At 42.6% G+C, this 23,030-nt stretch overlaps 1 protein-coding gene across 8 annotated transcripts in view; it reads right to left on the reverse strand.

Annotated features, from left to right (window-relative positions):
- The window catches only part of GLT1D1 (glycosyltransferase 1 domain containing 1), a 170,684-nt gene that overhangs the window by 23,674 nt on the left and 123,980 nt on the right, over positions 1–23,030 (reverse strand). For 6 of the 8 annotated variants that reach the window (XM_075898464.1, XM_075898465.1, XM_075898460.1 and 3 more), the window contains 3 exons: positions 21,094–21,137; positions 19,340–19,460; positions 6,419–6,517 (listed from right to left, as the gene is read on the reverse strand). In XM_075898464.1, coding sequence (XP_075754579.1) covers positions 6,419–6,517; positions 19,340–19,460; positions 21,094–21,137 — 264 coding nt within the window. Of the gene's footprint in view, positions 1–6,418; positions 6,518–18,764; positions 18,902–19,339; positions 19,461–21,093; positions 21,138–23,030 lie in introns of those variants that run through there. The other 2 variants (XR_012895997.1, XM_075898463.1) reach the window with 2 other exon arrangements.

A 23,030-nucleotide genomic window follows, 5' to 3' on the forward strand; every position in this document is an offset into this window, starting at 1 on the left:
GCCAAGCCCTTCGATACAACCGCATCTGCTCTAACCCCACTGACAGAGACCAGAAGCTTCAGGATCTCTACCAAGCATTTATAAATCTCAACTACCCACCCAGAGAAACAAAAAAGCAAATTGAAAGAGCCAGACGAATACCTAGAAACCATCTACTTCAAGACAGACCCAAGAAAACCAACAATAGAACACCACTTGTCATCACCTACAACCCCCAACTTAAACCTGTCCAACACATTATCAAGAAACTACAGCCTATATTGGAACAGGATACCATACTCAAAGAGGCTCTGGGAGACAGACCCATAGTCTCCTATAGACAACCACCTAACCTCAAGATGATTCTTACCAACCACCACAGGACATACCACACTAATACCAACCCTGGTACCTTCCCTTGCAACAAACCCCGTTGCCAGCTTTGTCCACATATTCATTCTGCTGATACCATTATTGGACCTAACCAAGTGAGTTATAAGATCAAGAACACATATTCCTGCGCATCCAGAAATATAATCTACGCTATCATGTGCCGAAAGTGTCCGTCTGCTATGTACATTGGACAAACATCTCAGACACTTCGCCAAAGGATTAATGCCCACAAAACAGATATTAGACAAGATCACAAAGAGAAAACAGTTTCTTGCCACTTTAACCAGAAAGGACACTCTCTAAATGACTTAGCCACCTGCATTCTGCTACAAAGACCTTTTACATCTGCACTTGAAAGGGAATCCTCTGAACTGTCATTCATGTTAAAATTCGACACTTACCAACAAGGACTTAACAAGTCTTTGAACTTTCTCACCCATTATAAAGACAGTTTCCCCAATTATCACCTGTAATACCATTAACTCACAAACATCCCACTCTCCCTACCTTTAATATCAGCAATTCACAGACACTTACCTTCCTTCCTCCCCCTTCCCACCCCCCCGCATCCTCCTTCTGTTCTGCAATGTGATTTGTCCTTTTCATATTTGTTCATTTTTTTAAATTGTATCCTTTGGTATATATGGTTGTGACTACTTTCTTCCACTATTTGATCTGAGGAAGTGGGTCTGGCCCACGAAAGCTCATCATCTAATAAACCATCTTGTTAGTCTTTAAAGTGCTACATTGTCCTGCATTTTGCTTTGAAAACTGAAGATTGTAATAGATTTCATCACTGCCACTAATAGAATTTCATTTCTTGGGTGATGGGACAATGGAAGCTTTAGAAATACATACCAATACAGTAATAATCCAATACATTGCCATGCCAAACAAATAGAAACTACTGTACAGTCTCTGACATATTCATGATGAGAAGAGACTTCACATTTTAAAGATCATCAGCCCAGTCCAGCTTTAGAGGGACTTGCATAGGACACTAAGGGTATGTCTACACTGCAGTTATTTTGGAATAAGCTATTTTGGAAGAGATTTTCTGGAATAGCTTATTTTGAAATAGCATGTCTACACACAAAATACATATTGAAATAGCATCCATACTGACTGGACCCTGAATCGCATTTAAGGCCATCTGGAACCAAATCAGGCAGGGCATCAAGTCAGTAGTCACCTCGTGTGGCTGCTGCTTGAGGGTATCTGAGGCTTGTGCTTAAAGTCCCTCTGGACAGCTGTTTGTCAGGTTTTCCTGCTTGATTGCCTATCTCTCTGAGGGACAGCAAAGTATTTTCTCTGTGTGCTCAGGTTGCCCTGCTTTTGGACACTACAGCACTCTCCGCTGTAGAGCTGGGCAGTCTGCAGCTCTTGCAGTTTTTGCTGCAAGTCATGCAGCAGTTTCTGCATGCAGCCTCCCAGCTCTGCAGGAACCCAATACCCAGCCCCTGTTGGGGACCCTCCTTGGGTCTGTGCAGGCATGGCTCCTGCAGCTGGATTCCACCCGCCCTGCTCTGGACACCGTGCCCCGCCGCATCTGGACACCAGTGCAGACTGGTGGGACCACATTGTTTTGGAGCACTGGGAAGACCAGCAAAGGCTTCAGAACTTTAGGATGAGGAAGGACATCTTCATGGAGCACTGTGAGTGGTTCGCCCCTGCTCTGAGGCAACAGGACATGAACATGAGACCTGCCATCCCCCTCCAGAAGAATGTTGCCATCGTCCTCTGGAAGCTCTCCATACCAGATGGCTACTGATCGGTGAGGAACCAGTTCAGTGTGGGGAGATCGACTGTTGGGGCCCTGGTCATGCAGGTATGGCATTCTCGGGCTATTGTCCTGGGGAGAGTGGGGGGGGGGGGTAGAAAGATGGAATAGGCTTCCCTAGAGAAAGGGGCGTGGATGTGGGGGTGGTGAGGGTGCAAGCCCCCTCACAAAACCGTGCCTTGGGCTGGGGTGATTGGAGTGGGTTGCTTCTGGTGAGTGGGGGAGGGGAGAAGGGGACTGGGGGAACTCTCAGGCACCGTGGCACCTCTGTGATTCTCTGTCTGTCTCCTTCTGCAAGTGGTCAGGTCAATCAACACCATCCTGCTGTGAAGAGTCATCTCCCTTAGAGACGTGGACGCCATCATCACTGTGTTTGCCAACATGGGCTTCTCCAGTTTTGAAGAGGCTATTGACAGGACCCTCATCTCCATCCGTGCCCCAGACCACTGAGTATCACTTTACATCAACCACAAGGGATATTTTCAGTCGTCCTGCAGGCCGTGATGGACCAATGGGGACAGTTCACCGACATATATGTTGGGTGGTTGGGGAAGGCGCATGACACAGGTGTCTTCAGGAACTTGAGCGTGTTCCAGAAGCTGCATGTCGCAACTTTCTTCCTTGACAGCACCATCAGGGTCAGGGATGTGGAGATGCTCATCTGCCTGGTGGGGGATGTGGGCTATCCTCTGCAGCCTTGGCTCATGAAACCCTACACCAGCCACTTCAATCTCTCCAGAGAACGATATAGGTTAAGCAGAACCCGCATGGTTATGGAGGGTGCCTTTGGTTATTTGAAGGCACGCTTTAGACGCCTCCTCACCTGTCTGGACCTCAGGGAGCACAAAATCCCACGTGGTGGCTGCGTGTTGTGTCCTGCACAACGTGTGTGAGAGGAAGGGGGAGGCCTTCCTGCCAGGGTGGGGGGCAGAGGCTGACCTCATAGGCAGCACCTATGAGCAGCTGCAAATGGCTGCCATCCATCAGGTCCTTTGGGGGAATGTGTGTATCTGGGAGGCCCTGAGGGAGAGCTTCTCCTTGGGGGCCAAGTGACACTCTCCCTTGGGCTGCCCCACTGGGAGCTTCTGCGTCACCCCTCACTGCTGTCCCTCCACTAACCCTTCTTTTTCTCTTTCCCCTCTTTCCTGATGAAAAAATAAAGGACACATTTGTTTTTGAAAAACTAAAACCTCTGTATTTTTATGTGGGACCAAAGAAACTGGGGAAAGAACCTGGGAGAGGAGAGGAGGTGGAAGAAAAGGGGTGGTGACGACCTGTGAAGGGGAAGAGGGGTGAGGAGAGGCTCAGGACTGGGGCTGGGAGTGGTGTCAGGCTCTGTTGAGGGTGGGGAAGGTGTTGAGGGAGAAGCGGGAGAGGGAGGAAGAAAGGGAGTGGGAAAAGGAGCTACAGCAGAAGCTGGAGCAGGCATCATGTTCTCCACAAGGGAGTGGACAGCTGTGCATATGGAGCGGCCCTATGTAAGCAGCTTCCACCAGCTCTCCCAATGCAGCTGCAGGTCCTCGGGACCAGGAGGCTGTCCCAGGTGGTGTTGACCACCCCTTCTCTCACAGCTGGTCTGGCTGTGGAGAACAAAGATAAATGGTCAGTAACCTAGGGGATACAGTGCCTGAAGCCCAGCTCCCATCTGTGAGCTATGAACAACAGTTCTCAGCTCTGTCACAGGTGATGTGCTTGAAGAAAGGCCATGTGCACTCTGGCCAGTGGGCCCAGATGTCCACGGTACAATAGCACAAGGGTCCTCTGTGGCAGCCTCCTGGGGCTGTTTGCCCAGAAGAGGTGTGGCACATGCTCTCACATGCACAGGCTGCTATGCAATCTGTGGGCAACAAGGGCCAAGTGTGAAGCGCCCATCTTCCTCCTGCCCCAGCCATCCCCTCCACCCCTTGTACGAAGGGAAAGCGATGGCACTCACATGATTTACCTTCCCCAGCCTCAGATGACACCTGGGACACATCCTCAGGGAGGCTATCAGGCTTCTGGGTCAGCTGGGTGGAGATGCTAGCTTCATCCGGGTCCTATTCCTCCTCCTCGTCTCTCCCCCCCCGAGTATGACGATGGGCGTCTTGAGCCTGGAGTCTACAACTGTGGGCGAGGAGTAAGGTGGGACTGTCCTACCCCGCAGGATGTGGTCTAAGTCTCTGTAATAAGGGCAGGATGTGGTCTAAGTCTCTGTAATAAGGTGCCCCAGAGTGGGAGTTTCCCTCCCTGGCTCTGGCATATGCCTGGCGGAGCTCCTTTTCCTTCATCCACACCTGTTCTTGGGTTAGTATGTATCCTTTTGCGGCCAGGCTGTCAGCCATCCACCTATAGACTTTCACATTCCTGCATCTGATGCGGAGATCCTGGAGGTTGGTCTCATCACCTTAAACCTCAATAAGTTCCAGGATCTCTGCAGCAGATCAGGAAGGTGCATGTCTTTTTTGGTCCTTGGCAGGCTCTTGATAGCTGTTTGACTGCTCTGTTTTAATGATGGGGAAAGTGAGGCAGAAAAATTAAGATTTGCTTAAGACTCAAAAAAACATGTGGCAGAGCCTCTCGTGTACACAATGCACAAAGACAATGGCAGAACAGCAAACCACATTAGATAAAACTAGGCATGTAAAGTGTTAACAGGTTACCTGGTAAGCATTGCTTTACCGGCATGCTTACCAGTGTAACCGGTTGACTGGCACTTGGCTTAGTGGAGCAACCCACTGCACCCTGGGTAGATTGCTGCTGCAGCCCGGCCAGGCATCCTTGCCCGTGGTGCGACATGGCGGGCTGTTTAACGGGTTAAACATATAATTTAATTGGTTAACGTTTTAAACGGGATTTTACATTCCACATAAAACACCATACAAATCAAAGAATATCTAGGACTTAAATACATACAGGCTGCATCTAGACTGGCATGATTTCACGCAAATACTTTTAACGGAAAAGTTTTTCCGTTAAAAGATTTGCACAAGAGAGCATCTACATTGGCACGGATGCTGTTGTGCAAAAGACATCTTTTGCGCAAAAGCATCCATGCCAGTGTAGACGCTCTCTTGCACAAGAAAGCTCCGATGGCCATTTTAGCGCAAGAGGGCTTATCCCTGAGCGGGAGCGTCAAAGTATTTGCACAAGAACCACTGATTTTGTACAGTACAAAGTCAGTGTTATTGCGCAAATACTCGCGGCCAGTCTAGATAGGCGGCAAGATTTTGCACAAAAGCAGTCGCTTTGGTGCAAAATTTTGCCAGTCTAAACGCAACCACAGAGTTCTCTCCAACACACCCAGAGTGCAAAATATAGTGTTTACTTTCTGTATAACTATATTCTGTCCTACTGCTATTTATGATATACTAATTCTTTATATTAGGATTTTCTGTAATCCTAGCAATGAATTCAGTTCACAACCCTTTTTGATTTTGTGATCCACTGCTTCTATGATATACATTCACATTTCAGAGAGTGCTTGAAGGAAGTAAGACATCTGAACAGCATCTATTCGAGGGTTTGCCTAAGAAGCTCCGAAAACTAAATTAAATCACCTGATAAAATCTCAACTGAACTGCATTTAAGCAAGTAGCAGAGTCATAAGCTAAAAAGAAATGTTCAATAATGCTGATTCCCCCCTTTCCCTACCCCCCACATTCAGTGAACTGCAAAGAGAGCATGAAAAACCTTCATTAAAACCAAGATCAGTTTGGAGACGTTTTAAGAGAATGAGGGTAGAACTTCTGAAAGTTACCATAAGTAGAGCATCAAGACACAAGGGCTATGTCTAAACTACATTCCTCTTTTGAAAGAGGAATATAAATGAGACCTATCAAAAATTCAAATGAAGCGCAGATTTACAAATCTCGTTACAAATCCGTGTGAGAGCGCTTTTTCAAAAAAAGGTTTTTCAAAAAAGAAACAGCAGTCTAGACAGTGTTCTTTTGAAAAAACAACAGCCCCTTGTTCGAAAGAACCCGTACACCTCATTTTTCAGGAGTATGGGTTCTTTCAAAAAAGAGTTTGATTTTTTTTGAAAGAACCTTGTCTAGACTGCGGTTTCTTTTTTGAAAAACCCTTTTTCGAAAAACCATTCTCATGCGATTATGCAAATGAAGCATGAGATCTGTAAATCCACGCTTCATTTGAACTTTTGATTGGCTTCATTTATATTCCTCTGTTGAAAGAGGAATGTAGGTTAGATGTGCCCAAGCAGTTAAAGGAAAAGGAAAATAATTTTTAAAAAGGGTTGTTTTGTGATGCTTTGGTTTTTGTTCTTATTACCTGGGGATCTGTAAATAATAGTCCTGTATCTTTATGTTTTATTATTGCTGCATTCCCAGGAATATTCCTTGCCAGCACTGGAACATCTAAATCCATTGCCTAAAGAATGTGGAAAAAAAGAAGATGTAGTCAGTTAGGGCTTGTGATGAGAAATAAAAATACAATCAAAGTATGAAACCTGTTCCAAAAACTTCTCCTCTCCAAATTTTTTTTAAAACAAGGATCTATGGGAGGCCATATTAGCCACTTTATGGAACCATGTGAAACCATAAAACTTGTCATGCTGGTTCTGGCAATCAGGACTTATCACTTTCAAAATAATATCTGAAATAGCCTTTTTCTGCCCATCTGGCAGGTCACTGGGTGATATGTTCACCTTTCTCAAGGCAGGTATTCAGAGTAATCAGGGTGTGTTGGCCCAGGAAGAGGCTGAAACCTCCTAGAAATTCCTAGCATGCAGCAGGACATGAGGAGTTAAAACTAAGATCTAGATTGAAGCCTGTCACTTTTCCTGCCACAGTTGACATCCCACGGAGTTGAACAGACACAGTTCACAGCTACCCTGAAAGGACTAATTCTCCCCTACATATGGCTCTTTGTTCTCTCCATAGAAGAAGAGAGAAATTATGATCCACGTAGCTCACAAAATCTTTACAAGAAATCCTCTAGAGGCAAGGACATCCAAGGAGTCTGTCCTATTGGAACAATTTTTATAATGGGGGTGCTGAAGGTAGACACAATATGTTTGGATTGTTATTACTACTTCAGGAGAGCACATGTAGCTGCAACCCCCAGTTCCATGGAAATGCCTTGGCCTCTTCTCTGCTGCCCTGGTTCCCACAGGCCCTTGTTAAACATGCCTCTGCTTCTACATTGTGGCTTCGCTTAGATCGCGCTCTCCAAAAGAGGGTTCCAAGCACAGAGGAGGGCAGATGGCACAAGCTAATATAGCTTCTAACGATAATCAGATTCCTTCAGGAGTTCTAATTTTTTTTTGTTTTTGTTTTTATATAAAATATAAACACACAATGAAAAATACAATAAGAATGCAATATACATAGACTATAAATAAAATAAATTAAAAGTTTCTTGTTTGAAAAACTTGGAAAGAAACAAACCAAAACCTGAACCCACAGAGGTCATTGCAAGGCAACAACTATTAAAGTGACTACACAGATAAGTAAGTGTGAATACAGCCTATGAATACTGGGGACAATTATCTACTAAACTGCACAAGTGTGCAATAGTTTCAAGTGTGACCAACTTCATATTTTTTCCAGGCATTTCTATTAGTCATTTTTTCCATTAATGCTATAGTAGAGAACTCACTAAGCTTGGCAGTGTACAAGGGAAGCATTGCATATTTCCATTTTCTCAAAACTAAAATAGTTATCTCAATCCAAGAGTTATGTGGAGAAGAATCTGTTCCTTTAACAGCCACAGAATCCCAAAGTCTAGGCTTCTGAAAAGTCAAGTAGAATGTTGCAGAAGCAGAAAAGCGATCCCCTCATGTCGTTGCAGACACCCTTCTAAAAAAAACACATACCCAGGGAGCATGGAGTATTAAGCTTATTCTCATATCATTTCAGGCTGTCTGTAGATTGAGGAGTACAGAGACAGCACTGCATGAGTTTATCTCCAGTAAATCATCTCCATAATAAAGATAAGAGCTAGAAAATTTTGAACAAAAGTTTAAGTGTACAGAACCCAGTGTGCAAAGCCTAGTCACCCAAGGAAAATCCCTACCCACCGCCTACTCATGCATTTGTCAAGCCCTGATGTGAAATTTTAATTACCAATGTGGGATTTGGAAATCTTGAAATACACAAACCCTGAATGTATAATGGCTAATCTTATACAATTATCACAGTGTCAAACAAAAAACAAATTCACTCTCCAAAATGTACAATCTATTTCATACTGATTCACTGTCACTTTGGAGAGAACACATTTTTAATTATTGTCATTATAGTCTCTGATGGAAGCAATTTTCTGTCAGCATAAGTAGCATGAAAAAGCTAAATGGGGAAAGAAGTGAGGAAGAAAAATGCTTCTTTGGTTTGTAAATCTGGACAAGACTTTATACCCCAGCCACTAGCGTACAAACCCAACGGCAAGTTGACAAGTAAAGGAATGCAGTGGCCTAGCAACATGCATTCATAGTTTAAAATATCCAAGGAAAACATAGTTAGTGTAGAGAAATTTAGACTAGACATATAAAGCCCATCAACTTGCTGATGCTACAATGCTTTTCAGCAGATTGTTCTAAAAAGCCTATTAATAATCCTTAATGACATAGGCATTCTAGTCTAAATAGTGAGCCAAATGGAGATAATTCTAAGCAACAGATTCATGAGAAGAAATTAAATGGTCTAACAATCTTGGATAAATGAGTATGCATAGATTTACATACTGATTTAGGCACCTAAAGACACAAATAGATGTAGAGTAGGGCTACTCAATATGCGGCCTGTGGACCGCATGCAGCCCACAGGTGAAAGCCAGAACAAAAAAGTAGTCAATGTAATGGTATTCTGCTGATACGCATTTTAGTAGTTAAATTCCTAGCCTGCCATTGCTCATTAGAAGTGCTGTCAAATGGGTGGAAATGGGGTAAATATTGTGTTTTATTAATATCAGCAGAACTGACTTAAATGGGGCCGGTGTGTTGTGTAGTCTTGCCTTAATCTTTTTATTCATGCCTGTCAGTGTGAATTTGCATATATGTTTGCATGTATGTGCAACCACACTTAACTTGTAGCCCTTGGCATGTGCTGTGAGTACCACAGTAATCCCCGGGCTTCCAAAGTTGAGTAGCCCTGGTGTAGAGGGTGATTTTCAAGTGAAAGTCAATGGAAGTCAAGTGCCTAGGTCACTTAAGTTCTATTGAAAATCTAAAGCATTAGGTACCTAAATACCTTTGTAAATCTGGTCCTTTGCATATGATGGGGAATAGGATAACTATTTCCAGTTATCCAGTTATGTAAACAAGGTAACCAATTGAGATGAGTTCAAGACACTAATTTAGACCTAGGTTCCTTAATAACTCTGATTTTTGTTGTTGTTCTGTTTTTATACTGTGGCCCTCAAGGCCAGGATTCAGAAAGGACTACAGATTGCTTCTTCTATCAAAGAACCATACCATCAGTTAGCCTGTTTGAAGTCTAGGGAGGGAACGCTATATGATAACAACTCCAGAAAAGTTTCCTCACCCCCTGAGGATTACAAAGCCCCAGGGAACACTGCTTTCCCAGAGAGTTAGAAGAGAATAAATGTTAAAAGCACCATCATTTTAACCAAATAGGCTCATATGGCTGGCTCTGGAAAATCAGGACCAGCTTAGTGACAGGAAAAATCATCTCTCAAATCTATAACAGGAACCAACACAAAAGCAATTAAGACTAGTTGACAGTGGACATTTTTTTCAAAGAAAGTATTTGTTGTGTAACCCTTAGGGTCCAGTTCTGTACTGACTTGTGTCTCCTAGATTTCAGTGGGGGAGATAAGCACAATGCAGTACTTGGCTCTGTAAATTTTATATTTCTCCTTCAATTTAAAAAAAAAGCCACAATGCTTCAAAAGTAACTTGACTACTTTATGTAGATTTTTTTCGTATGAACAAGACTACATTGGATACACTTCAGAGGCCAAGACATTTCCTTTAAAATTAAATTAAATGGAAAGATTTTTTTTTCTGAATTCCTCTCAGTGCTCTAGAATGGGCTGTTGTGACTGCCTGCTATCCATACATTGGGGTAGGCAGGACAGATAGGAGAAGTAAATTAGGCATACTAAACAAGAGGCCATCACACGCCACTCGATACATGAATAATGATGACCGACTCAAGGTACTAGTGCCCATAGTAATTCTGCCTTAGGTTGAGTTTAGTACTGGGAACTTGTACATGTATTGCAGTATTGCTGCACCACAGTCTGGAAGTGTTCCCTCATTATTATGCACTTTGCTATAGTACAGTTATTCATTTCTTTCTCCATATGCCACATAGGCTGCAGCTTATTAAAAATGGCCACAAAGGCCCAGATCCTCAAAAGTATTTAAGCATCTAACTCTTACAGAAAACAATGGGATATAGGCACCTACAAACTTTTTGTTAATTTGAGCTTTAGTTTATAATTCATTTCTGAACCCAGTGGAAAAAGAGATGTATAGTGCTTGTTAGTTGGGGACTGAGGCTGATAAATGCAACATCTGAAAAACTTGGAGCCTGGAATCACATAGGCATTAATGTACTGCAGCCATTGAAAGATACAACAGATGGCCAAGTGGATAAGACAAGGAATTGGCTTTGCACCAGCCAGTCTTACACAAATGGATTATGCTGTAAATAATTGCTATATCAAGTAGTCTTGAATTTAATTTAGACATTTATTCTATTTTTAAGCTGTAAAGAGAATCATTTGTATTGCTGGAAATATATAATTACTGACCTGGGATCTGTCAATAACAACTTAATGTAAAAGTTTATGCTGATGGCCCTCTCTTTTGTTACCTTATCCTGACAATATGTTTAAGAGCAGTTTGAGACAGATACAGGATGTAAAGTTAGGCATTACACACATGCAAGTATGGAGGGGGGAATTGTGGATTTTATTCATTGTATGGTCTTTTTTGGGAGTCCTTCATTTGCTGCCTCATAGTCCTTCTTGTCTGTGTCATTTTGGTATCTCCACACTTCTTACCTACTGTCTTCCAGCTTAATTTTTTCTTCCTTAGCTTTCTGTAGGTTGTTCTAAAGCAGAAATCTGGGCTTTTGGACTAAGAGTAAATCTGTACCACAATATAGAATATTGGAGCAGGGGTGGGAAACCTAAGGCCCAGAGGCCAAATGTGGCCCTCAGTTTGTCTTGATCTGGCCCCTGAAGCCCACACTCGTTCTCCATTCCCCTGGCAGCTCCACCACGGGGCTAGAGAACACAAAATCTACAAGGATGGGCTCCCCAGGTGCTGCTATGCTAGGGGAATATGGCGAATGTCTTTCTCCTTCTCACTTGGAGTGTACTTCAGAGAGGTGTTTATTTTTTGACTGTATCCTTTGGTATAGATGGTTGTGCCAATTTTCTTCCACTATTTGATCTGAGGAAGTGGGTCTGGCCCATGAAAGCCCATCACCTAATAAACCATCTTGTTAGTCTTTAAAGTGCTACATAGTCCTGTTTGTTTTTTGTTTTGTTTTTACATCAGAGAGGGTTTGGGTTTTTTGGTTTCTGGGGAGTTTTTTTGCTTCTCAGTTGTGTGCGGCTCCTGAATGATTTTTTTCTGTGGGTGAGCAACCCCCGACCACAAAAAGGTTCCTCACTTCTGTATCAGAGGGTAAACATCTAATGATGTTTACATTTCTGTGCTGAGTTTTCTTTAATTAGGTGATTGGTTTGTGTTTTTTGTTTGTTTGAATTCCAGCAATATCTCATGATTTTATCTAAGTTTTAGAGCAGAGGAAAGGTGATGTGGTAAAAGGATGTGAAGAGTCAAACTCTTTTGTTCAGCCACTACACAGTAAGTTGCTATGTAGGACAGTGATAATAACCAAGTCCCTGTACCCTCTAAGGCAGGGAATCTTTTTTGGGTCAGAGGCCACACACATTCTTCTCAGACACCAGAGCCTATAGGGACTCAGGCTAGTAGAATGTGTGTGTTCTAGCCCTGTGGTGGGGCAGCAGGGGACCTGGAGCACCAGTGTGGGCTCCCCAAGGCTGGGGGGAGGGAGCACTGAGCCTTGGAGGGCAGATCCAGGTAAGCTGGGAGCCGCATCCAGCCCCCCAGCCTTAGGTTTCCCACCCCTACTATAAGGGGTCAAAGGTTATTTAATAAACCCCACACATTACTTTCTTGAGTGACAGTGAAGAAGAAAAGGTGATAATTGTGACAATTCTATTGTGATCTGGATGCTAAAAACAGATCTTAGATGGCCAGATCAAACAATCTGACAGTAATGATTTCTGGTCACTTTGAATCAGGGCTAGTTTTCAACCAGACATAATTTTATAGTTTGAAGAGAACACTGACAACTCATATGAATAAAATTAAGTGTATGCCGGCATGTTTGCAGGATACAAATCTCTCTACATTTTAAATTCCCTAGTAGACAGCAATTTTTTTTAAATCCTAGCACAATGTTTATTCCATTTCTGATCCAAAAATTTTGAATTTGTTTTGTTTTGATAAGATGACAATATTTTGACAAATGGCTCTTCCTACTGTTGGAAATATTAGGTCCGGGGTTTAGCTAAGGAAATTAAAACCTTGTTTCAAAAGATATTTTCAAGGGAAGTGGTTCCACTGTTTTACCAAATCCTACCATATAATTATCCCGAGGAAATTAATTGCAAAAGCACCAAGTGGCTCTATGGCTGATGTCACTAAAAAGTTCTAGCCTAATGGAAAATTAAGAGCCTGATTCTACTCTTATTGAGGTCAATGGAAGACTGTCAGCAATTCTAACCTGGACTGAACTTCCCATTATCTTTAAAAGAGATTTAACAAATAAACAGCACTATCCATATAGCTATTTCCATGGTCTTCATTGCTGTAATGTCTGGGCACATCATAAACCATTGGTGGAATTTTTTTCTCACAATCCAATGTGAATTATTATCCCCATTGTATAGCTTAAGTAACTTGCCCAAGGCCACACATGAAATATGTGACTGAGCCAAAAACTGAACCCAGGACTTTTGAGTCCCTCTCTAGCACATAGTCCATTTGATTATCTTTTCTACACTGTAGCTTGGTCATTCATTTGATGTGAGCATGAGCCAGAATGCTCAGACTTTTGAAGGGGTACTAGCTCTTTATATCATTGTCACATAAGCTCAGCTTATGTTAGTAGACTCCAAAAAAGGATGTATCCATAGACTCATACAATCCTAGGACTGAAAGGGACCTACTGGTCTTTTAATCCAGTCTTCTGCTCTCAAGGCAATACTAAAGACATCTGTCTTGATTCAGCAGCTGACCCGTACAGGTTTGTTAGTGCTGGAAGGAAATGGAGTATCATTATGGCTTCACGTGCCTTACTCTCTGAGAAAGTACAAGCCCCGGAGCCACTATTGAATTTTGAATAATACTCAGCAGTGACATCTTCATAGATCTTTACAGCTGTTAATTCTTATACAGCCCCTAAATAAGAATTGGGTAAGTACAGTGGTTACTATAATGGTTCAATATTTAGCAACAGATATCACACACTGAGATAGGCAAAGGTAAATAATTTGTGTTCTCTCTATTCCACTTGAGTTGTAACTGGTGCTGACTCTAATAACAACATTGTGGAGGAACTAAAGAGAGGTTAATGGTCTGACTTTCAAAAATGCTGAGCATCTTCTCTGGAGACCAAAAGCAAATGCGAATTGCGGGTTCTCAGCACTTCCTGGGCCATAAATCATTTCTCCAAAGCCCAAGAGGGAGTCATTGTCAGAGCAGGGATTATTACTCAGGAGTTCCTGACACCAGTGACATTTTCAGATCATGAGACAACACGTCTTGTTATGAGAACACGGTATATAGCAATCATAGTCAAGTGAATCAGACAAAATAGCTATGGCCATTTTCAAGCCTCCATTATTAGATCCTATTTATTCCAACAGGAAATTATCAAGTAACATTTTCTTAATGATGCACAGAAAACACTGGTAAAATCTCTCTGTATATTAAAAACATTTTTTCCTATGGGACGACACTCTGTGTCTCGCATGCTTCCCCCCTCTTTCCCCACTCTTCCAGCTAAAGCCCGACCTCGCTTGCTTCCCCTCACCACTTGGAATTGCTATTTCAAACCAAGCTCCTGTTCCTCTTCTGCCTTCCCCACCCCACAGGGCTTTCAACAACAGTGCACATGGCACAGTAGTCATCAGACTCCACATCGCAGATGTGACTGAGTGGGGGGAAGAAGGGGGGAGGAGGAGGTGGTTGGGACAGCAGCCTGGAGACAGTGCTAGGAGCAGGACTCCCAGCTGGGCTTCCGCTCTTAGGGGCTCCCCTGCCACCAAGCTCTTGGGGAACTGGAGTGCGGTGTCTGACTGCCCAGAGTCCAGCTGCCCCCATGGACAGTCACCCTCTTCCCAGTGGCTGCACTTACTGTGGCCGCCAGAGCACTCCCAAGCTGCTTGGGGGAGCTGTTGCACGAAGCTGTCAGTTTCTTCCCTTCCGCTCCCGGCAAGCTGGCAGCCCTGGGCTCTGTGGGCAGTGCTGGGGTGGTGAGCAGCGCAGGTGGGACTGCATTGGAGAGAGGGCGGGACAGCAGCCACCATGCTGCTGCTTTCCCTACCTCAGCAGGCTGCAGTGCTCTGGAGCACTGCCTACACACGGCACTACCTGAGCCGCACATGGGATAGGCAGGCACCCCTGCAGCTCCCCAGACTCTGGGATTAGAGTTGGGCCTGGCACGCATCATGGCCAGGAGGGGGGTTAGGATTGGGGCAGGGAGAGAAAAGGCCCGGGCTGGTGGGGAGGGTAGGGGAGAAGGGACTCTGGCTCACGGGGGCAGAGGAAGGGAGAAGGGACCCTGGCTTGTTGGGAGGAGGAGAGCCTGGGTTGGTGTGGTGGGTGGGGGAGAAGGGGCCCGGGCTGGTGTGGCAGGGGGAGGATGGAAAGGGACCCGGGCTGGCACAGCTACAGCCCAGCCCTCCCCAGTGGCTGGCAGGGAAAGCTAGGGTTGCCTACCCCCGAGAAAGGGGGGTTGGCGAGTACAGCAGGCAAGGGGCACAGCCCCCTAGTAATATATAAAGAAATTCAGTAGCAGCAGAAATTGTAAGTAAATATGCTGCCTTATTTTATCTCCAGAATAAAAAGCAAAATAAAAATATACTACATCAACATACCTAAGAAGAGGAGGCCAACTTTAAATAGTCCAGAGTCTTAGGCCAAGATAGTGCTGTAACTTCCTGGCTCAAGGGTGTGAGAAACACCCCTCAGGGCACAGCAAGTTACAGGATCGTAAAGCACCATGTGAACCAGGCTACAGCTCTAGAAGCCATGCTCCTATCACTGTTAAATACTTTCCTTGTGGTGATGCTTTACATAGAGTGCTGGAGGAGCTCTCCCAGTGCTTCATGCCATGGCCACTCTTTCAGTTTAAAGTACTGCCACAGCTGTGCTTTAAACTCTTAAGTGTAGGCTAAGCTCAGTTTTGAAGATCTGGAAGTAGATACATCATTATGCAGAAACACAATCCAAAACTTACAACAAGCTATGAAATGATCCCATCAATACAACAATGGAAAGTAGGTAGAATGATTTCTCTTTCAATAGCATCATGTACAAGTGACAAGCAAACAACTAAAGATCAATTCTTGCACCTAGAGTAAGGGAGTTTCATTTTCCACTTAAGTACTTCACAGGTTATTAGAGTGTACAGTATTTAGCAACTACAAATCATCCCTCCATTTTCAATGTAGCGAGTCTCTGCAAAATAGCTTTTAAGCTGAAAAACTACACACAGTAGTAAATTGGGCCATCTTTAGTAGCTACCTGTACCAGCAAACGTAGGAAAATAATACCAAATGATCTACTGCAGCTGTAGGCAACCTGAAACCCATTGGGGTTCTACGTATGGCCCATGTGACATTTCGTTTATCATTGCGCACGTGCAGGGCCTGATTTTGCTGGTTTAAATCCATTTATTTTTTTCCTGTTGATATTACTAAAATGACACACATGTAAAACAAGGACACGTGATGTGAGGTGCATGCTGCTAGCACACAACATTGACTGTGAGAGACATGCACTCCCTCTGCACAATAAAAGCACTGCTATGGTTCAGTCAGCACATACCACAAATTCTAGACTAACTGAAGTGTAGGAACATAAGCTTTCGTGGGCAAAGACCCACTTCGTCAGATGCATGCGTCTGACGAAGTGGGTCTTTGCCCACAAAAGCTTATGCTCCTACACTTCAGTTAGTCTATAAGGTGCCACAGGACTCCTCGCTGCTTTTGCAGATTCAGACTAACACGGCTACCCCTCTAATACTTGACACAGCAGGTGCACAAGCGCAGTTAGCAAAACTACCCTAGTCTACAAGACCATCTTGGTTACGACTGTCTTGCAGCCCATTGAGAAGAAGGAGGGCCACGAATGTGGCTCACTCACAAGCTTTGGTTGCTCATCACTGATCTACTGTATTAGTAGGAAATAAAATTAAATTCAATATGGAGTAATGTATATGAAAGCATCTGGGGGATTGTGTGTGAGTGAGAGTGAGAGTGAGAGTGAGAGTGAGAGTGAGAGTGAGAGTGAGAGAGAGAAAGAGAAAGAGAAAGAAAGAAAGAAAGAGAATAGGGGTTTTGTGGCAGCTATGCACCTTGAAACTTACTTCATCTATGTAATAGAAATTTAGAATAAGGCAGCTTTCCCCTTGACGTGATACTCAACTCTTTAGAAATGCAATAATGAAAAACTGCATACGGAGTAGCGGTATTCTATTTCACACATACAAACCTTCATCGGAATCCTGCTGATAACTGATTTAGTCTGTCAGGCATCAGAACTAAAGCTTGTCAGAACTGTGACTTCAACAAAGCAGAACTGAAATCAATAATCCCTGAATTCAGGTCAATACTCTCTTTCAAGTAAATTCACGTTGACTTACATTTTTGACTCAACAAACATTTGTTAAATTACTCACCTGCTCATGAGAGCTGATTGTTCCCTCCCACATTAAAACCTGAGGGAGAGGATTTTTCACAGAAAACCTTTATGGCAATGATCACAAATTGTCAGTCCCGTCCTTGTGGAAAAACTACTCCTCGCCTCAGCAGAATCACCAGGTTCTGTTGGAAACCTTCAGAGATCCTGTTTCCCCACAGAGATTCTGTTCTCCCCTCTCCCCGCACAAAGAAAATCAGGTTGAATATTGGCCATTTCTTTAAGGGGACATGCAAGTGCAGTAAGAAGTGGTGTTGGTGACTCAGCAGGGAGCACTCATTCCTTTGAGTCAGTACTGAATCCACTGCTCTGGATACTGCTAGGGGTTACTAAAGGAGTGGGGAACCTTTTTTGGGTTGGGGGCCACTGACCCACAGCCCACAGAAAAATCAGTCGGGGACTGCACACTAGTGAGAAGCAAAAAAAACTTCCTCACTGACACAGACTCCTAACTGAGGAGAAAGACACTCCCCACATTCCTCTTGCACACCAGAGCCTGGTGGGAGGGCCCAACCTAGTAGATTTTGTGTGCTCTAGCCCGCTGTGGGGCAGTGGGAGAGCTGGAGCATGAGCATGGGCTCCACAATGCTGGGGGGGGAGGAAGGGGCTGAGCCTTGGAGGCCAGATCCAGGCAAGCCAGGCGCTGTATCCAGTCCCTAGGCCTGAGGTTTCCCACCCCTGGGTTACTGTCTTGCTGTTTTTTGAAGAACATCTAAAACTGAGTTCCTAACCACTTCAGAAATTAAAGATTTCAAGGCACTTGCCATGTTAACTCTGACACCCTAGCAAATTCAGATTCAGATAATAACATTTCTATTCAGATAATTAACATCTATTTAACTTACTCATAGTATATCAATTGCATGTGGTATTCCTTGATTCTTCTTAGATCTCGAGTTAGAGATAAGATGTTGTTGTTATGCTCCAGCATTTCTCAACAATTGTTCAATGTTAAAAAAATGCAGCAATGAAAACTATGGAAATGTCATAACCTTCTTTAGCCCTTGCCCAGAAGCAGTAGTGCTTCTGGTCTTAATAGTGTATGCAGTATGGCTTTGTGCAGTCAAACTGTGTCTGCCTTCCATCCTAGAGGTGGCTACAATTCAGTGATGAATGATTTGCTCCCTTCTCTACTATTTATCTACCTTGCAGAGGTCTTATGAAGTATAATGAGTATAATGAGATAATATTTACGAAACTGTTTGTTACATACAAACAAATCTAGAAAAACATTCTAGAAGTGAACATTTGCTAAGAACAGCAATAGGAGTTTCACTATTAACAGTAGTTATAGTAGTAAAAATAATGTCATAGCACCTTGGAATCTCAGTCATGGGCTAATACCCCTAGTGTGTCTAAGCACTACACAAACAGAATATAAAGATGGGCTACTGCCCTGTACAATCTTAGGGTACGTCTACACTTACAACAGCATGTGGAATATAAACTCGGCACTCCTGCTAGAATGGATATAAACAGCAGTGCAGATGGTGAGGTATGGCTTAGGTGAATAGAGTGCACTACATACCTGAAACCCATGGGTATTTACCTTACACAGCTCTCTACATGCCCAAGCACCATCTCCCACGTCTACGCTGTTATTTTAACAATGTAGTGTCCTCGTGCCTCCTCGCCAAAGCCTTTTCCTGGTGCAAAGCAGTGACACGTATGGATGCAGCTTACCTGTTGCTCTTGCATGTAGCTATGCATGAAGTGCCTGTCCTCTATATGCTGACAAGTGTAGACATAGTCTCAGTAAATCATGATTTTTGTAGGAGTCGGAGCAAGCAGGACCTTACTTTGACTGGTATGAAAGACACCTGAGATTTTGTTTTAACCACAATATGTTAAATGAATAAAATGAGCTTGTCTTAAACGTATTAATCACTTTAATAACCAAATTCAGCCTCAGACATAGTAACACTTAAATAACAATAAAGCATTTTTGAGCAGTTTTATAAGTAGATAGATATTTAACCAGGAATATTTGATACCCACAGGAAATCTAGATCATCCGACCTAAGGGTCTGTAATATTAATTTAACAAGCTTGATGAAAATACAGCCTGTCTTTAAAAATAAACTCTAATATTTAAATATTTAATTTATTTTTAAAAACTATTAATTCTTGTGAAGAAAAAAAATTGGTTTTGCCTTCAGTGGCTTTGAAATATGCATAGGAATGCTGACAAATTTCAGGAGATACAAAGCAATTTCAGATTCACACTCTGCACACATTCAACACTTTGATGTAATTACCTCCAGGATTGCAGCAGACATCCCTTCTGAAATGGAGCTGTTCACCACTGCAAAGCATCTTTTCACAGCAGCATGAAGATCATTTTGAGGTATCTCCTGTAACAAATGTACCCCAGGTGCCCTAGAAGTAAACAGGGCATAGTTAGAACATCTTCAACTACAAGCATTATGGACTTTTTCTCAGAATTTAGGGTCACTGAGTTATAGCCCAGTAGTTAAAACTACTCTGGCAGTTGGGAATTATGTTTCTGATTCCAGCAATAAGAATCAGTATCTGTAGTGCAACTGGAGATGATTGCAGTTCATGGAGGCAGACCCACACCAGCTTTAACCTAATTAGTCTGAATAGCACTTACAGTGAAAATGCGGTGGAATCACATAGGTTAGCATCTCAAGTATATACTATTCTGCTGCATCTTCATTTCTAATTTTAGCTGTGCTAACTAGATTAAAGCTAGCATGGACAGACCTAAATAAACTGCACTCTGATTGCACTGCAGACAAACTCATTGACTTGCCCATGGGTAAAATGAGAGGCATAATGAGTCTTAATTAATATTAATAGATCTTTAGATAAAAGATTCCTTACGCACAATGTATTATTACTGCTAGCACGTATGTATTGCTCACCCCCTGTGCTGAATATTATAATGAGCTATTATTTGTATTACAGTGGTCCTAAGAGACGTCATCTGATATTGGGGCCCTGACTAGACCCCTTATTTTTTGGATCCCAATTCAGCACCTAGATCCAGGTTAGGCAAATACCAGTCTGCGACCCAGATCTGATCCACCAGGCTTAGATTCTGGTGGGCCCCCACCACTATATTTGCTTGCACAAACGCAGGTGCTGATGATCTCACTTCTCACTGGCTGCAGATCACCATTCCCAGCCAATAGGAGCTGTGGAAAGCAGTGCCCCTTCCATACCACTTCCTGTCGCTCCCATTAGCAGGGAATGGTGATCCACGGTCAACGGCAGTTGCAATCATCAGTACCTGCAGCTCTGCAGGTAAATATAGTGGTAACACCCCTCCAGGGGCTAACTCTGGTGAACAACTACTATGTTCTTGCCCACCCCAGACCTAGACTATACCACCAAAAGCTACCATTCTAATTCTATAATATTTTACACCAAGTTATTATAGATGCAAATGAATATATCAACTGTATGGCACTGTAACTTAATATAACATCAAAGGAAAGCAGAATATTACAGAGCACATATGCTGTGCTGATTCTTAACTGTCCATCTAGCACAGGCTACCAGAGTTAGGAAATTGCTCTTGTGTTCTGTTCCAGCCAAGAAATCCTTATGTACTGCAGAAAAAAAAATCTGTTTCTTAAAATGTATACCCTTCAACTAGAAAAAACTTAAACTAGAAACAGAAAAGAACTGAGACAAGTTATCTTGTCCGCCCACCAACAACACGTAAGATCTTGCAGAAACACAGGGGAAGATTCGAAGGAGAATATCCACATGAATTATAAATATAAGAAATCTAATTCTAAATCAGTTGTGAGTTAACACAAAACAATATACAGGGTTCTGCTTTAGTGTTGGAAAAGTGAAACATGCAATATTTTATTTGTGAGTCTCATATACAAACTAGTAGAACTAGTTTGATAGACATGAAGAGTACTATACATATAAGGTACAAGGATTTGCACGCACACACAGATATGAACAAAACAAAGGCAGAATTAACTCTTTGCTTCTTTTTTTAAACTAAGGAGGAGTAATAACTGCATACCTATTAACTTTTTCATTGACTTCACTTGTAAACAGTGGATCAACCTATAAAGACACACAAACACGGTTACATGTATCTACATAGCAATACAACATATAAATTAAACACCTAAAAGGAAAATATAAATTTCCGCAGTTCGATATTTGCAAGAATATGCAGTAATTCTAGAGTGGAATTTAGATGTTAAAATCATGTTATAGAAAATCCTACTTGGTAGGTCATATTTAGTTCTTGAGAAAAAGATAGCTTTGTGATGCAGGCACTAGAATGGGAATCAGGATCTCTGGGTTCCATTTCCAGCTTTTACTAATGTAAAAATCTAAAATGTGTGAATATAATGGGAAGAATGTTCAAGCTTAATTCACAACCCCTTTGTAGAGGTGGGAAATTAAATAGGCTTATTTACAGAAACTAACCAACTCTGCTATTTTCATTTAGTAGGATTAAAAACTATAAACAGGCATTTGGAAATCATAACCAGATAAGCAAGAAGAGCACAAGTTCTTTTTGTTATATTGAGGTTTTATTAAGTTGATTTATGAGAGACTGTGCAAAATACAGTATTAAAAAGCAGAAAGTTGTTATCAGTTGTCCAGTGCATTTTATTAAACAATTCCCCATTGGGGGAAAAAAAAAAAGAAATCCAGGAAAGACATTAAGGATTTCTTATCACTGAGGTTGTGTTCAATGTTCCTTCTCATCTTTTCCTTTCACATGCGTAATAATTTTAATATGCACCAAAACATGTGCAAAATGTGCACCATCAGTAGAAACAAAAAACCTAGTTGTGGGAATTCAGCTAATCAGCTGGGCAACTTTTCAATCTCTCCTGAGATCAAAACTGCACAGCTTACAGGAAACACTGGTTGTGTTATATGAACAGTTTCTGTAAGTGCACATGAAGCAAAATGAAAAGTCAATGGATACAGAGAGTAAGAAACCATGCTTAGCAGCAGGGTTAAGTTAAGCTACGAGGGAAGCACTAGTTTGCTGACAGGCAAGAATCATCTCTGGGACATGTTCGACACTGTGAAAACAGCCATAGATCAAATATAACACAATGATGAAGATGTCTTTGCTTCAGTGAAGGGCATATCATATTAAAAATCCAAAGGAACTGTCTGCAAACACCTTATTTTAAACACCTGCCATTTAAAAATGAATTTGAACTAAAGAAGTGGTCCAGAATTTTTTGATGATGGTAAGACTATTGCTGTTGTCTAAGTTTTGTAAAAAGGAGAGCTCATAGCACATTTGCAGTCTGTCAACATGCTGCCCTGAGTGCAACAGAAAGTCAAAAGCTATGCCTGCAAGTTCAATAAGAACAGCTTTGTTCTTCATGGGATGTGTTTATTTGAAAAAAGAAAAAGCATCTCTTCTTTAACTTGTGTGTCCTGTTGAGCTTCAGAGTCACTCAGGAACTGCACTCTGGGCAATAGCTTCTGGCTCAGGCACTGTTATGCTCGGGGGTGTTGCTCTTAGGTCAACTGGCTGGCTTGAAATGCCTTTGTCTCTGATTTCTTTGATGGGAAAGTTACAAGTATCAGCCCTTGGGTTGTTGTTGTGGAGGCCTTGAAGAGCACACTTTTTTCTCAGTTACCTCATAGTGTGTGGCTGTTGTGATCCCACAGGACCTCCTCTCTACTCTTTGGATCATGGGATTACAGGTCTCTTATCTCAAGTGCACTGTCCTGTTTCAATTAGGACCACTATATTTGGTATTCAGATTCCTCTTATCAAAACTAAAAGCAAGGTCAGGATTTGGCAGTGCAGGGGAAAAGTCTCCCCATGCATAAGGAGATATATAAAAAGATACAGAATCACCAAGTAGGTGAAAAGGGCTGGCTGCTCACTCACATCTGGCACTGCCCCACCCTCATGTACATATGTATTCCTAGAATGTAATCTATCTATCTATCTATCTAAACTGACTACAC

This window comes from Pelodiscus sinensis, chromosome 15 (genome assembly GCF_049634645.1).
Source record: "Pelodiscus sinensis isolate JC-2024 chromosome 15, ASM4963464v1, whole genome shotgun sequence".
Taxonomy (NCBI): Eukaryota; Metazoa; Chordata; order Testudines; family Trionychidae; genus Pelodiscus; species Pelodiscus sinensis.